Raw genomic sequence first — 15,289 nt, 5'->3', positions numbered from 1 at the left:
GAAGCACAACAGGACCAGTCATCCAGTGTCCGGCCAGACCAGGGTTTCTCAGCTCCCACACTATCGACACGGGAATTCTTTTCTGTGGAGGCTGTCCTGTGCACTGTGGAATGTTGGGCAGCCTCCCTGGCCTCTACCCACTGGATTCCAGGTACAATACCATCCCCGGTCAGGACAGCCAAAAATGTCTGCAGACTCTGCCAGATGTCCCCGGGGAGGGGGGCAAAATCACCAGGTGGAGAATCACTGTCCAAACCAAATTGGTATTTGCTATTATCTGTACGCCTTATCCCATTTTCTTAAGAACGGGCTTTATGTAGCTTTGTCATTGTGAGTCTGTGGTTCCGTAAAAGTAGCCTTTCGCTCTCCCATTCCCACCCATAAGCCCCATCTCTCCTCACCTCCAAATACACATAAGCCCCCTATGCTCCCCAACGGCGGGGACGCTGCCACCTTGCCCTGAAGGCTCTCCTCTGTGCTTAGCCAGGAGCCACTCGATGCAGTTGGAAGATACTGATCTTGGAGTCAGGCAGACTCTGCCCCTCAAGCATGTTGCTTAGCCTCTCTGAGCCCCCAATTTCTTCATCTATGACATGACGAGAATAGCTTGTCAGATGATTGAGCTAACAGTCATCAACAGATGTTTACTGGGAGCCAACTGCAGGTGGAGGACTCTTGCAGCACTGGCTGATAAAATATGAAGTGTCTAGTGCAGCACCTGGCGCACAGTAGGTGTCCTTTAAATGCAACTCTACTTGGTGAGAGCTTTGGGCAGCTGGGCAGCTCTCCTCCTCACTTCTGGCCCATCTTTGTTCATCTCTCCCCATTCCCTGCTTGGCTTCTTCCACAATCTATCTCCAATACACTTGTGTGAATGTATATGCATGCACACACACACACACACACACACACACATATACACTCCCTGCAGCCTATGGCTGGGTGAAGGGGGCTGAATCTTAGACTAACTTGTTGCTATGGAAACTGTAGCAGCTTCTGTTTCTCAGTGTGCTGGTGATGGTGGGGCAGGGGTAGGGGGAATCCCAGTCTCTGCTGTGGTAAAGAAGTTAGGGATGTCCTGGGACCCAGCAGCCTTGGCTGGGTACCAGTTCCCACTGAGGCCGTCCTAAGATGGAGCAGTCCCTTTCATCTCCCACACCCTTGTACCATCCCCAGGACCTCAGGCCCAGAGGAAACAGGAAGGATGAATCTAGCCCCTGCCCCAAGGAGACCCCATCTAATGGGGACGCACAGGCCTCATTCCAGTAAATATTTGATAGAGATGAAAAAGACCCCATGGTTAACTGTTAGCCTAAAAACTAAGAGGCATTTTTTCTCTCTGTTACACCTAAAAGTGCCTTTGTCCCCCCATCCCCTCCTCCTTCCAGGCAGATATATGTGTTCCCAGAGGTGCAAAATTCATTTTTAACTAATTTAATATTCTTTAATTACAAAAGTAATACGTACTCAGAGTTTTCAATAAAAAAAACTCTCGAACAGTTCAGTTGAATATAAAGTAAAAATAAAAGTCCCCCTCCCCTGTGCCCTGACTCACTTGGTTTTGGGTGTTCCCTTCCAGAAATACTACACACACTAAAAAACACACATATGCGACACACATATATGTTTTGAACAATCACATATACAAACTGCTCTCCAATTTACTTTTTAAATGTCTTTTTAATTCACTTTTTATATGCAGTAACATTATTCTTTTCAGTGAACAGCTCTATGAGTTCTGACAAATGCATGTAGTCATGTAACTCTCCCCACAATCAAACTATAGAACAGTTGCAATTTACTTTTTTGAAATGAACTCTATCTTGAACATCTTGCCATATTGGTTTGGAAAAAATCTGCCTCTTTCATTTCACCGTTGTATGGTGTTCCACTGTGTGGATGTACCATAACGTATTTACCAACCCCTAGGGATGGACATTTAGACAGTTTCCAGATTTTCACTTTTACAAACAGTACCGTAATAAATATACAATACGGGCACACGGATATTTGCATCCTTGTGTATTACCACAGAATTAAATTCCTAAAAGTGGAATCGCTGGGTCAAAGGAGATTGTGCATCTTGTTGAGAGATAGCACACAGCTAAATCATTCTTTTACAAGTGTGCTTCGGTGCAGAGTCCCACCAACAGTCCACGAGAAACTGTCTCCTTGTGGACAACTATGGTTGTCATCAAACATTTAAATATTTGCTAATCCAGAAGATTAAAAAAATCATAACTTATTTCAATTTAGAGCAATGCTCATGAGACTGAGCATTTTTTCATGGGTTTATAGAATCCTCTTCCTATGAACTGCCTGCAGATGCCCTTAACCCATTACTCTATTGAGTTTATCTCCCTTCTCCTCCACCCCAGTGATTTAAAGAGCATTTTCTTGAAAACGATCTTTGTCATGCGTGTTGCAAATATATTTCCCAGTTTACTCCTTGCCTTTTGAAGTGTTTTGGACTAGCATAAAACAGATTAAATCCACAAAACAGAACAGAAAGTCCAGAAATAAAACCAAATATACATGACAGCTTTGTCAGGATAGAGGTAGAGAACTGATAAGCCGTAGGGACTCAGTGAATGAACTGTATTCAGTAAATGGTGATGACGTTTGTACTCTTCATAAAATCAAAGAAAAGGCTGTTTTCTATTTCCTTACATCAAAATAAATTTTTTTTGTGAATCAAAGATTTAAACAAACAAAAATAGAATCACAAAAATTCTAGAATTTTTTTTAGTAGGAAAGACTTTTTAAGCATGACAAATGAGAAGACATAAGGGAAAAGGCTGGTAATTATAACTACAAACACACACAGAGTTTTAAACTTTATGGCCAAACCCAAAAAAGGTGGGTTTAGAATATTATCCATGGTATGTGATTTTCCATGGTTTTCCTGGTTTGGACTTTATCCATGGTTTGGGATTATTTGTGTTGATGTTTCTTATGGGTAATGGAGAGCAGGTCATGTGTCCTTGGGTACTACAGGGGCAGTCCCCCAGGAGGAGCTGGGGCAGCCAGGGAAAGAGCTGTGGCTGGGAGTGGAGGGAAGGGGGCCAGCCACCAGGAGCTCAGTCTCCTTCCCTTCCTCTTGCATTCTTAGCCCTTGCTGAACAGTGGCCCGGACCTGAGCCAGGGCCCCAGACTCTGGGGTCCAGTGGCCCGCAGGCCCTCTCTGCTGCCCCAAGGCTGCCGGCCCTTCCTGCCCTCTGGCCAGGAGACCCAGGCTTGGAGCGCCATGAACGAGCTGGATCTTGGGTCTGGTCTGAAGCCTGCCTCAGACAGCTGCAGCCCTGGGGACCTGGGTAAGTGCCCACAGGGTCCAAGACCTGACTGGGGACAGGGAGGAATCCTAGGCTGTAGCCCAGCCTGGGAGGGGGGCATCTGCTGTGGCCCATCCCTCCCAGACGACCTCACCAATCCCTCTCTCCCAATCAACCTGGCCCTTGGGCTGCCTGTGAGGCTCCCAGGTGTCCTACCTGTGGAGTGACCCGCCACCCTATCTGGCCCCCTCAGGTACTGGCTTCCTGAGAGGTGGGTCTGCCCTACTCTTGGGGACAAGCCAGTGCCACCCCTGCTCTCCTAAGGAAAGAGTTGTGTGTTCCCTGGGGGCGGGAGGGGGGAGGGGACTGTCCTTGCTTAGCGGTGTCTGCATCCTGGGGAGGGATGATGTCGCCTGGGAATGGAACCCCTGTCCTGCAGCTCAGATCACAGCCCGCTTGTCCCTCCGCCCCCAGAGCTGTCCCATCACCCCTCCGCCTTCGAGACCGAGACGTCCTCGGACTGGGAGACCCTAGCCGAGTCCGAGGAGCAGGCCAGTCCCCGCAGGCCCGCCAGCCCAGGACCCGTGCTGGGCAAGGCCGTGGTCAAGGGCCTGCGCGACAGCCAGCCTTTGCAGTGGGAGGTGAGCTTTGAGCTGGGGCCTCCCGGCCCCAAGAGGGGCGACGCGCGCGAGCCCGACCTGTGGGGCGAGACCTTCCACCACCTGGCGGCCCGCGCCATCATCCGCGACTTCGAACAGCTGGCGGAGCGCGAGCGAGAGATCGAGCAAGGTGAGGGCCGCGGGCCCGCCCCCTCCTCGCAGCCCCGCCCATGCCCCGCCCCTGCCTCTCCCCCAGGGACTGCCCTCCTCCCCCTGGCTCCACCCCCTTCCTTCTCCCCACTGCCCTGCCACCGCCCAATGCTCCGCCTCCCCTCCCCATCTCTGCCCCCAGGTGCCTCCCTTGACCCCCACAGTCCCCCTCCACACACACACACACACACACACACACACACACACACACACACACACACACACACACACACACACACACACACACACACACACACACACACACACACACACACACACACACACACACACCGGCCCAGGGCTCCACCCCCTGCTTGATCTGCCCCCTCCCAGCCCCATGCTCCTCCACACTTCCCACACCCACCCGGTAACCAGTCCTCTCCTCCCTCCTTTTCCTCTGCTACACGCCCCTCACTCCTCCTCACTTCCCAGGGCATCTCCCTGCAGCGCCCCTGTAGGGCTCCCGAGACAGAACCGTGGGGATCGCCCTATTCCACCTGCCTTGCTCTTCTGGGACCACACCTATCTTCCCACAGAACCCCTAGATCTAATCGGTCCACCCAGTAACCAATCAAGGCCGTTTATTGAGTATGGATCAGCTGGGGGCCAGGCTCAGGGCTGAGCAGTGCAGTGACCACCACCATCCCCGTCCTTACTTATGAGTGCTTGACACAGATTAGCAGGGAAGCCAGCCGACATTAATCAAATAAACACAATTAATTGAGTGCATTTGTCCTAATGCCATTAAGAAGAAACACAGGGATCCAAGAAATTGTATAACAGGGATGGTGGGGAGACTAATTTAGTCCAGGAATTGGGGCAAACTTTCAAGACAGTGATTTGTGGGATCTTGAGGGAACACACCTGGAGAACAGATAAATAGAGACATAAATAGAGAATATTTCTATTATTTGTTATAGTTTATGCTTTATTTATATAACAATACTACATGGTTTATATTTTATATTATTTGTATTTTTATAAATTTTTTTTTTCTTCCAATGAGCACTTTACCTTACAGTTTACAGGACATTTGTCCATCCTTCACGTCAAGGAGACTGCTCACCTGCTCAGTAGGAAGAGTCTGGGCTTTGGGGACCATCCTGAGTCCTGATCTCAGGTCCATTCCTAACTTGCTGTGTGACCCTATGCTCACCACTCTCCCTCTCTGGTCTGTCTCTGCAAGGTTGTCCCAATGGTCCCCACACAGCCAGGGGACCTGTGAAATCCTGCAGCAAGATTCTCATCAGAGAGCTGCAAAATGAAAATAGAAGATACTGACAACACAGAGATTTGGTTTTTTTTTTAATAACACTAAAGTTATTTAAGGAAAGTAACTGTCATTTTTTATTAGATGTCTTATTTCTTTTGCATTAAAATATCCTTATTTTATGAAGTGATGGTGGAGGTTTTAATAATCTTGAGGGTTTCTTTTAAATGACCTTAATGGCAAGTTGGTAACTCCTTAATTTTAAGGGCTTATTTAATTCCAAAGATGGGACCATGGATCTAGCCCTCCTTTTAGCTTCCAGAGCTTCCATGTCAGGGAGGACTTTCCCACTCCACACAGTGACACCCCCCTTCTCCCTCTGCAGGGTCCAGCCGCCGCTACCAAGTGAACGCCGTGCACACCAGCAAGGCCTGCAACGTCATCAGCAAGTACACAGCCTTCGTGCCTGTGGACAGAAGCAAGAGCCGTTACCTGCCCACCGTCGTGGGATACCCCAACTCTGGTAAGGCAGGTGCGCGGCCAGGGCTCTTCTGAGGGCCAAGCAATTCCCAAGTGGGCCAGAGGAGGGGGACTGGGATACAAAGCAGGCTAGACTGGTGGGGAGGGGTTCAGGGAAGGGCCTTGAAGCTAAAAGGCGCCCCAGCAGATGGTTTGGCCGCCAGGGAGTAGGGGGCACGTGAATCCCCATCCCGCTGCTCTGCACAGAGCTGTGAAACCATCCCACTCCCCTTTTCCCACTAAATGAATATGACTTGATTGTATTTTTCCAGTTGGTATGTGCTCACTGTAGAAAATTCTAAAATATAGAAAGAGGTGGATGGACCTCGAGATTATCATATGAAGTGAAATAAGCCAGAGAAAGACAAATATCATAGGATATCACTTACATGTAGAATCTAAAAAAAAAAAAAAAGATACAAATGAACTTATTTACAAAACAGAAATAGACCCACAGACATAGAAAACAAACTTATGGTTACCAAAGGGGAAGGGAGGGAGGGATAAATTAGGAGTCTGGGATTAACATATACACACATATATAAAACAGGTAACCAAGAAGGACCTACTGTATAGCACAGGGAACTCTACTCAGTATCTTATAATAACCTATAAGGGAAAAGAATCTGAAAAAGAATATATATGTGGGTGTGTGTGTATATATATATATATATAAATCTGAATCACTTTGCTGTATACCTGAAACTAACACACTATTGTAACTCAACTATACTTCAATTAAAAAATAAATTAAAATTTTAAATTGAATATAGAGAGACATAAAATAAACAAAAGTGACTGGGACTGTCAATCATCCAGAAATGAGTACTAATTAATCCCTTGGTGTGATCATCCTGCCAGACTTCTTTCTACAGGTGTCTACATGTAGAGAAATCAAAAGACAGATCATTTTGCATAAATTGGATCATACCAATATGTGCTATATCTTACAAACTCTGGGTGTGGGAAATATCTTTCCGTCTTTTCATTTTAATAGCAGCAGGTACCCCACTGCAGGGAGCGATCATCATCATAGCAGCCAATTAGACAGTGTTCCATAGCCCTTTATATACATTAAATCATTTAATCCTCAAAACAGCTCTGCAAAGAAGATACTGTTTCCCCCATTTTACAGGTGGGGAAGCAGAGGCAGAGGGGGTAAGTAACTTGCCCACGGTCACACAGCAGTGAAGGGCAGAGTCAGGCTTTGACTCCCAGTAGCCTGGTTTCAGAGTCTATGCTCCCTCCTACTCCTCTCCACTGCCTCTTTTTTTTTTAATGTTTAATTAATTTATTGATTGATTATTTTTGGCTGCATCAGGTCTCAGTTGCAGCACATGGGCTCTTTGTTGTGGCGTGCAGGCTTCTCTCTAGTTGTGGTGCACAGGCTCCAGAGCGCCTGGGCTCTGTATGCGGCAGGCAGGCTCTCTAGCCGAGGCATGTGGGCTCAGTAGTTGTGCCCCGCGGCATGTGGGATCTTAGTTCCCCAACCAGGGATCGAACCCACATCCCCTGCATTGGAAGGAGGATTCTTTACCACTGGACCACCAGGGAAGTCCCTCCACCGCCTCTTAAGGTTTATCAGAATGTAGCCCCCTATTATTAGACCTTTTGTTTATTCCCTTTTTTTTTTTTTTTTTTTTTTCTCGGTGCGCGAGCCTCTCACTGCTGTGGCTTCTCCCGTTGCGGAGCACAGGCTCGGGACGCGCAGGCTCAGCAGCCATGGCTCACGGGCCCAGCCGCTCCGCAGCATGTGGGATCTTCCGGGACCGGGGCACGAACCCGTGTCCCCTGCATCGGCAGGCGGACTCTCAACCACTGCACCACCAGGGAAGCCCTGTTTATTCCCCTTTTGATTATTGTAAATTGTGCTGCAAAGAATATCCCTGTGCACCTGTCTGGTAATCTCCTCAGGGCTGACATTCAGAACTAAGATTGCATATCAAAGAGTTGGCCCATTTTAAATTATTGTGATGTATGTTACCAAACTGACCCTGCCCCCAAAGGTTATCATGAGGAAGGTTTTCTATCCTCACCACCACTGAAAATTGTTTATCTTTCTAAACCTACTAAACTGAGAGGGGAGAAAAGTACCTTCGGGGAATTTCTTTAGCTTCTTTGTTGAAAACTTTTCGTATGTTTATGGACTATAAGCACTTTTTCTTTCCTGAATTATCAATACATTTTCTGTTCTTTACAGCGGCTTTTTCTTTTTTTCTTTTTAAAGCAGACCTCCTGAAAGAATTGTGTTTGGAAACAAAATATGCCTTTTCTGATTCCTCTGCCCTCCCCCCACCCTGCTTTTTAAAAATTCGGTACCAAAATATTCAACGACCCACTCCCTCCCTCCCTCTCTGCCTCAGTTCCTCTGATTTCAGGCTCTGGCCAGCAGCCCAGGCTGTCACTCCACCGGGTCTTCTCACCCACTGGGCACTGTCACCCTGAATGACGTCACCCCCCTCCCACTCGTCTCTGACCATTTTTTTTTAGCTTCTGTAGCCACAGTCTGGGAGTTTTAAGGACCAGGCACATATCTTAACCTAAGTCCCACAGCCCCCTAAGATCTGGATCAGCACTTCCCAAAGTGTGTTCCAGGAAACTAGAACCCTGGTTCCGTGTCTTGTTAATGACCATTCAGCACAAAAATAGGAAATACCAGATTAGGAAAAAGCATTTCTGAATGACTGGATTAAATAAACCTTAAAAGCTTTCTTTACTGCAGGACTTCTCAGAGCCTTTAGGGTGTTAGTATACATCAAGAGGCTCAGAGAATGGACTACAGTATGAAGCTTCTTCAAGACTTATTTTCCAATGGAACTCTTCATTTTTTAAGGAACAACTTCAAAACTAGTGTTCTCTGAGAATGGAGTTTCCCAAAACACACTGTTGGGTGCTGTAGCTTCATCTTCATACCCTGATGGTGATGCTCTGGGACTCAGGGCCCTGCCCTGTGGGAGAGGAAACTGGGACCTCAGTTTCTGAGACAGCAAACTGAGAGAGAAGGGAAATGGGGTGTTTCTGAGAAAACGAGCCTTTTAACTAACTAGAAAACATTGGTGCTTTCTGAACATTATCTCAGCAATAGAATTTACCTGGCAAGGTAAGTATTATTCTCCCCATTTTCCAGGTAAAGAAACTGAGGCTCAGAGTGGTCAGTACCTCATCCAGCTAGTCAGAGATGGGGCTGGGGTTTAAACCCAGGTCATTCTGGCTCGGAGCTCATGGTCTTACCTTCTGCAATGCCTCCCTGCCTTTAGATAATTGACAGAGTGAAGCCAGAACCTTGACCTTGCTCTCCCAGCCCATTTTCCTTGGGGAAGAGGCAAAAGACTGGCACAGTTGTACCCATCTGACCCCTTCTCCTTGTCCTCATGAAGGTGCTGTGTTGCGGATGGTCCGCTCTCGGGTGCTGACCCGACAGTCGAGGGGCACTTCTGCTGGTTTCCGGCGGTCCCAGACGATGCCTGGGGAAGACTCGGCTGCCAGAGATGGCAAATTTCAGAACCTAAGTAAGAGCCGCCTCCGGTGTACTCTGAAGCCTGGGCCCCTGAGCCACCGCACCCTCATGTCCGAGGCCCCGAAGGACTCTCTCTGAGTCTTCACTCTGGGCCTTATGGGGCGAGAGCAAGGCCAGGTTTCCTGGATTCTCTGAGGCCTGAGATGGGCAGCGGGGCTCAGCATGGCCCAGGCATACGTCGTTTACACAGCTTTGCTGAGAGAGCCGCCGGGAGCCAGAGAGCAGTCTGGCCTCCCTGCCCACGTGCCCACACCATTCCCCACCTCTCCCTTTTCAAGGTCCACCAACCCCAGTGGCTGTTTCCCGCCTCCAACCTCTGAGCCCTCCCAGGCACTGAATGCCAGGAAACCTAATAAAGGAAAAAGCAAAAAGGCGGTTCCATCCCACCTTCTGCTTCTTCCAGGATTCCCAGAAGCATCCTTTCCACCTTCACCTGATTTCATTATGCCTGCAGCTTGGGTCCTTGAAGATCCATGGTTCGACCATTTGGTGACCTTGCACTAATTCACAGGATTGCCTTAATCCTCTGTGTCTCGGATGTCTGCGTGTCTTTTTGTCCCACTAAAGACAGCCTAACTGCTGCACTAGTCCTAACCCCTTCCTACGTGCCCTCACATGTACGATGAGCATCTCCTGCCTTCTTCTGAGCATGGGAAGGACATCAGAGGTCCCACCTGGCCACTCGCCCCGACCCCCAGATCATAACGATGTTTTACGTGAGGGATTAGAAAGTGCTCACAGACTTTGATGGGTTAAAAAAGGAACAGTTTGTAAGGAGGTGAACATCCCGAGGAGGATCTCTTCAGAATTAAGGAGTTCTGCAGCTCCTTGGTCCCTCAGAGCCTCCAAAACCAAGGGGAACCTACTCTACCGCTGAGCCAAGCTGGGTTACCAGTCTAGAGGAAACTTCTGGTCTACCCTTTCCTTTCTCTGTAGCTCAGCTACTGGTGGCCCATGGCTTCCATCAAAGTCACAAATCCCTTCTTTTGAATTGTCCTCTGGTTCACGCACAGTGTGTAGGACGTCTAAACTCTAAACTCTAAACTCTCAAACGTCTAAACTCTTTCCCTCCCCAAGGATGCCAATGGCTAACACTCACTGAGGGTTTTCTATGTGCTGGGCACTGCTTTAATTATCCATGACTCCTCACACCCATCTGAGAGTGTTTCTTTTATTTTCCACATTAAGAGATGAGGAAACCGAGGCTCAGAGAGATTAATTGACTTACACAAGGTCACACCACAGATGCACGAGAGAACCGAGATTTGAACAAGCCGTGTCTGGCTCCAGAGTCCATGAGGTTAATTAACCACCATGCTCTCTGCCTGCTGGTTGCCTCATTCATTCAGTCACTGGTTCACTCTTGTGCTGCCCCCCGAGCACCCAGTGATAATCAGAGCTTCTCACAAAGCTACTAACGGTCTCATAAGGGAGACAGAGGCTTTGCAGAATGAATCTGTGCATTTTTCCATAATTTGGATCATTCCTATATAGTATATATGCCCGTCACTCTCCAGCCATTGAAATATTATAATAGTCATAAGAATAATCATCCTGATTATATATTTTGAACAAACGATGTGCAAGTATTATCCCCATTTTACAGATGGGGAAACTGAGGCTCAGAGCCCTCTGACATGTCAATGCCATGTTCTGATCCCTCCTGGAGAGCTGGCATGAACCCACCTTTCCGCCCACCTCCAAACACCATGCTCAGGCCTCTGACCTGCTCCTGCTTCCCTGCTGGGTCTGTAGCTCGAGGCTTTATTGAGCACTTACCATGGACCAGGCACTAAGCACTATCTGTGTATTATCTCATTTAATCTTTACAACAACACAGATCAATACTATTATCCCCGATTTGCAATTGAAACTTATAAAGCAAGTAACTTTCCCTGGGGTTACACAGCTAATCATTGGGAGAGTTGGGGTTTGAACCCAGGCATGTCCGACCCTTACAGTGGAGCGCAGGTGGTATCTTTGGGAGATGAAGGCCCATCCAGACAGGGATGGGAACCTTGACCTTGCTCTCCCAGCCCATCCCCAGGTACTGTGAATTCAGACCAGCACTCTCCTTGGGAGGATGGGAGGTAAGGGGGAGGGCTGGGAGCTCAGGCCTCACTGGCTTCCTCTATTGTAGATGTGGAGGAAAGCCCCACTGCGTCCTTCAGTGAGAACACATCCCCGGGCCGCGAGAAGTACGCTACTCCTGAAGGTGAGTGGGCAGTCTGCCAGCTCTCCCTTTAATTAAAATAGTGATAGATCTTTGGGCCAAGAGAGTGTCTTAACCCAACAAAGTCCTTGTTGGTTCTTTTATTCCTCAAAACAGTTCCATGTACGATAAATAGGAGTATCCACACTTTAAAGGAAGAAAACTGAGACCCAGAGAGGTGAAGTGACTTGCCCAAGGTCACACAGCAAGTTGGTGACAGAGCTAGGCCAGGAATCAGGCATCCCAATTCCCAGCGGAGGGACCATTATACCACCTCACTCTGCTGAGAATCTTCAAGCAATGTGCCCATTGAGGAAGCTCAATGTCCCTACTCGGGGCTGAAGGGGGTTGATGTGAAGTTGTCACTGTCCCCACAGGTAACCTTCCAGAAGATGCCAGGGGCCACCAGCCAAGGGAACTTGGAGGCCTGCTTCTTTACACACGGACCCACATATTTCTCCCCTCCCCATACCAACTGCATCAGAAACAGCCCTGCAGCCCGATCATTAGCTCAGATCCCTAGGGGTGTAGGCAAGTCCCTGGCCCTCTCTGGGCCTCTGTTTCCCCATCTGGGTAGTGAACAGCTGGACAGGGTCATCTGTCAAGCCCTAACTGTCATTCTGTGGCTCTCCAGGTCCCCTGCGCAGTCTGGCCACCAACACCCTTTCTTCCTTGAAGGCCTCAGAGGCTCTCTTTGGATCCAGGTACATGGGAGTTCCACTGGGGGTTCACTCTACCGCCACCCGTTTTCCCAGGACTGTCCCTAGCTTGGAAGGCCAAAGGCAGGCCCAGGCTGACATTTACACAGAAATGAACAATCTTAAGGATGCCAAGAAGGACCCCTGCCCAGAGATAGCACTGTCTTCAGGTATCACCCTGCTGAAACCACCTCCGCCCCAAGTTCACTTCCAACGGGTTCACGGTGTCTTCGCAAATGCAAGTCCCCCTGAGAGGGCTAGCATGAGACTCTCTGACCACTGGGCTGAACAAGAACATGCTATCAAAAGAGGGTCCTAAAAAGAACACTACCTTGCCCCTCGCAGCCCTGACTTTCAGAAGCTGTGGAGTGGGCTCTCGGGGGGATGGGATGACCAGGGACACCACTGGGGCAGCGGTGGTCACTCTTCCCCGGCTCCACCCACACAGGCTGAATCTCAACAAGTCCAGGCTGCTGACGCGAGCGGCCAAGGGCTTCCTGGGCAAGCCGCTGACCAAGGCTCCAGAGTCAGCCCCAGGGAGCCAGAGCTTGGACTACGTCCCGCTGGTGAGTGCCCCAGACCCCAGACCCCAGGCCCACACTCAGCAGAGGGGCTGCCCTGCTCCCCTTCCACCAAGGGAAGAAGACCTAGACCTTCCCACCCACGTAGCAGCCGGGCAGAGGGAGTTTGCCTGAGTCTTCCATCTGGGGTTTAGGAGTGTTGCTAAAAGCCAGCGCCAGCACCGTGAAAATTCTTTGCAATCTGCCACCTTCGCTTTAAAAATTCACGGGAATCTTGCACTCCACTCCACCACCTCTGTGTGTCTGTTTTTCAATACATAAAAATAAGCCTTGAAATGATTCACATGCAAGTAAAATGAACACCCCAGGGACATGCAACGTGTTTAGCAAGTGGCTCTGCAGATGCCCCAGCATGCGGGGCAGGGAGAGAAACCCAGGTCGGGGGTGGGTGTCTCTGAATCGAGGAGAAAGGGAGCCTGGTCCTGCCACGTCTGGGGCTCAGTAAGTTTCGGGAGCGAGAGGTGCTGAAAGGAGGGAAACGGTTAGAGCTTCACTGCCCCGCTGCAGCCCCTGCACACCCAAGTGCCTAGTGTCACTTGGAGTTTCCAAATATCCTGGGCAATAGAGCAGGAGGCATGTATTCACTCAGCAAGGATTTGTTGAGCCAGGCACAGCGCTAGCCCCAGGGAGACAACCTTGAACTAGGTGAACATGGTCCCTGCGCTCACGGCACTGCCACGGAAACCGGGCAATTCTGATGGTTAGGTGCTGTGAGGGAGCAGTTGGGTTTGGTGGGGGAGATGGGGAGGGAGGGAGAAACCTACTCCAGGCTTGAGGTCAGGGAGGAATGACGCATGGCTTCTGGAAGGATGTAATGCTTAAGCCCATAGTTTACATGCTGGAGTTACATGGTTAAGCCGACAGTTTACACACGAGAGAGCGAGCTTGGGGGCTGGAGAGTGGGTGGAGGGGAAGGAGTCAGGGACGAACCAGCGCTTTGGAAATCATAGCTTGGATTTATTCTAGGAGAAAATTGAAACTACTGAGCTGGTGGCCTCCAAGAAGTGACAAGGCCTCTGCCTTACAAAGACCCCTCAGGATGCAGGAAAGATGGAGTGAAGGTGGGGGGACAGGGGAGGGAAGTAGAGGCAGGGACAACATGAAGTGGCAGATGGTGGGCTGCAGAGCTGTTCAGAAAGTGGGACCCGTTGGGACTTGGTAACCGATTGACATGGAGGGAGGAAGAGGGTGGTTAGCTGCCCAGAGTCTGTTGGATGGCAGTGGATGGTCCCAGTGGCCGAGCTGGGTCCACCTGCCCAGGACAAGAAGCAGGTCTGGAGTGAGGATGTTGAGCTGGGCCTGGAAAGTCATCAGCGTGAAGTACCAGTGGGATAAAGCATGGCGGTGCTCGGCTGGGCTGGGTATCCCGCAAATCCCCTGGGTAGGTGGGGCGAGCTGGCGGGGGGAGGTGTGAACCAGCGGGCTGTGTGCACCCAGATTTGGGCATGGCCTGGGGCTCCGTGGGCTAAAAAGTTTGAGGCCGACTGAGGGGCTCCCACACACACAGGTGTCTCTGCAGCTGGCCTCCGGAGCCTTCCTTCTCAACCAAGCCTTCTGCGAGGCCACCCACATCCCCATGGAGAAGCTCAAGTGGACCTCACCCTTCACCTGCCACCGAGTGTCCCTCACCGCCCGCCAGCCCCCGAGTCCGCAGACGTGCACCAGCCCCTCACCTCGGCACCCCTCCTGTGACAGCTTCTCCCCGGAGCCTCTGGCCGAGGGCACGCCGGGCTGGGAGCCCAGGGCTGCGGTAGAGCACACAGGGCAGCTGTGGGCCACAGTGGTGGCGCTGGCGTGGCTGGAGCACAGCTCCGCCTCCTACTTCGTTGAGTGGGAGCTGGTGGCCGCCAAGGCCAGCTCGTGGCTGGAGCAGCAGGAGGTGCCCGAGGGCCGCACGCGGGGCGCACTCAAGGCTGCTGCCCGCCAGCTGTTCGTGCTCCTGCGGCACTGGGATGAGAGCCTAGGTTTCAATATGCTCTGCTATAACCCGAATTATGTGTAGAGGGGGAGAAGGGGGCTGGGGCAGTGGCGGGGAGGGAGGAGACCACGTGGGCCTGGTAGGGGGACTCTTGAAACTGTAGCCAATATACTGGTTGCTAGAAAGAGCCCTGGATTGGCAATCAGGAGGCCTGAGTTCAGTGCCAACTTTGCTACCACCTAATTGTGCAACTTTAGGCCAGCTCCTCCCTCCCTCCCTTCTGGGCCTCGCTTTCGCCACCTGTAAAATAAGTGGGTGAGGTGAGGGAGCTGGACTAGAACCCCAGAACATTCAAAGGTTCCTTTCTGCCCGGACATCCGGAGAGCCGTGGAATTTACTGCCACTGGGGGGTAGGGGGAGAGAGAATACAGTTTAAGCCTGAGATCTCTCTGGAGGAGGGTCACATGGGCAATGACCCCCTCAAATAAAGGGTGGGTGAGCGGCCCCAAAGCCTGAAAGTAACCAGACCCGCAAGCCTGCGTCCAGGCAGAGG

General features: G+C 50.4%; 1 protein-coding gene across 1 annotated transcript in view; it reads left to right on the top strand.

Annotated features, from left to right (window-relative positions):
* Positions 1–14,820, top strand: part of VWA5B1 (von Willebrand factor A domain containing 5B1) — a 40,221-nt gene extending 25,401 nt beyond the window's left edge. The window contains exons 14-21 of the mRNA XM_019918842.2: positions 3,113–3,314; positions 3,747–4,061; positions 5,677–5,814; positions 9,188–9,301; positions 11,468–11,542; positions 12,174–12,243; positions 12,686–12,803; positions 14,326–14,820. Of these exons, the coding sequence (XP_019774401.2) occupies positions 3,113–3,314; positions 3,747–4,061; positions 5,677–5,814; positions 9,188–9,301; positions 11,468–11,542; positions 12,174–12,243; positions 12,686–12,803; positions 14,326–14,820 (1,527 nt within the window). The remainder of the gene's footprint in view (positions 1–3,112; positions 3,315–3,746; positions 4,062–5,676; positions 5,815–9,187; positions 9,302–11,467; positions 11,543–12,173; positions 12,244–12,685; positions 12,804–14,325) is intronic.
* The last annotated feature ends 469 nt before the right edge of the window (positions 14,821–15,289 follow it).

This window comes from Tursiops truncatus, chromosome 1 (assembly GCF_011762595.2).
Source record: "Tursiops truncatus isolate mTurTru1 chromosome 1, mTurTru1.mat.Y, whole genome shotgun sequence".
In the NCBI taxonomy this organism is placed as follows: domain Eukaryota; kingdom Metazoa; phylum Chordata; class Mammalia; order Artiodactyla; family Delphinidae; genus Tursiops; species Tursiops truncatus.
This window is presented reverse-complemented; position numbering and strand designations above follow the sequence as displayed.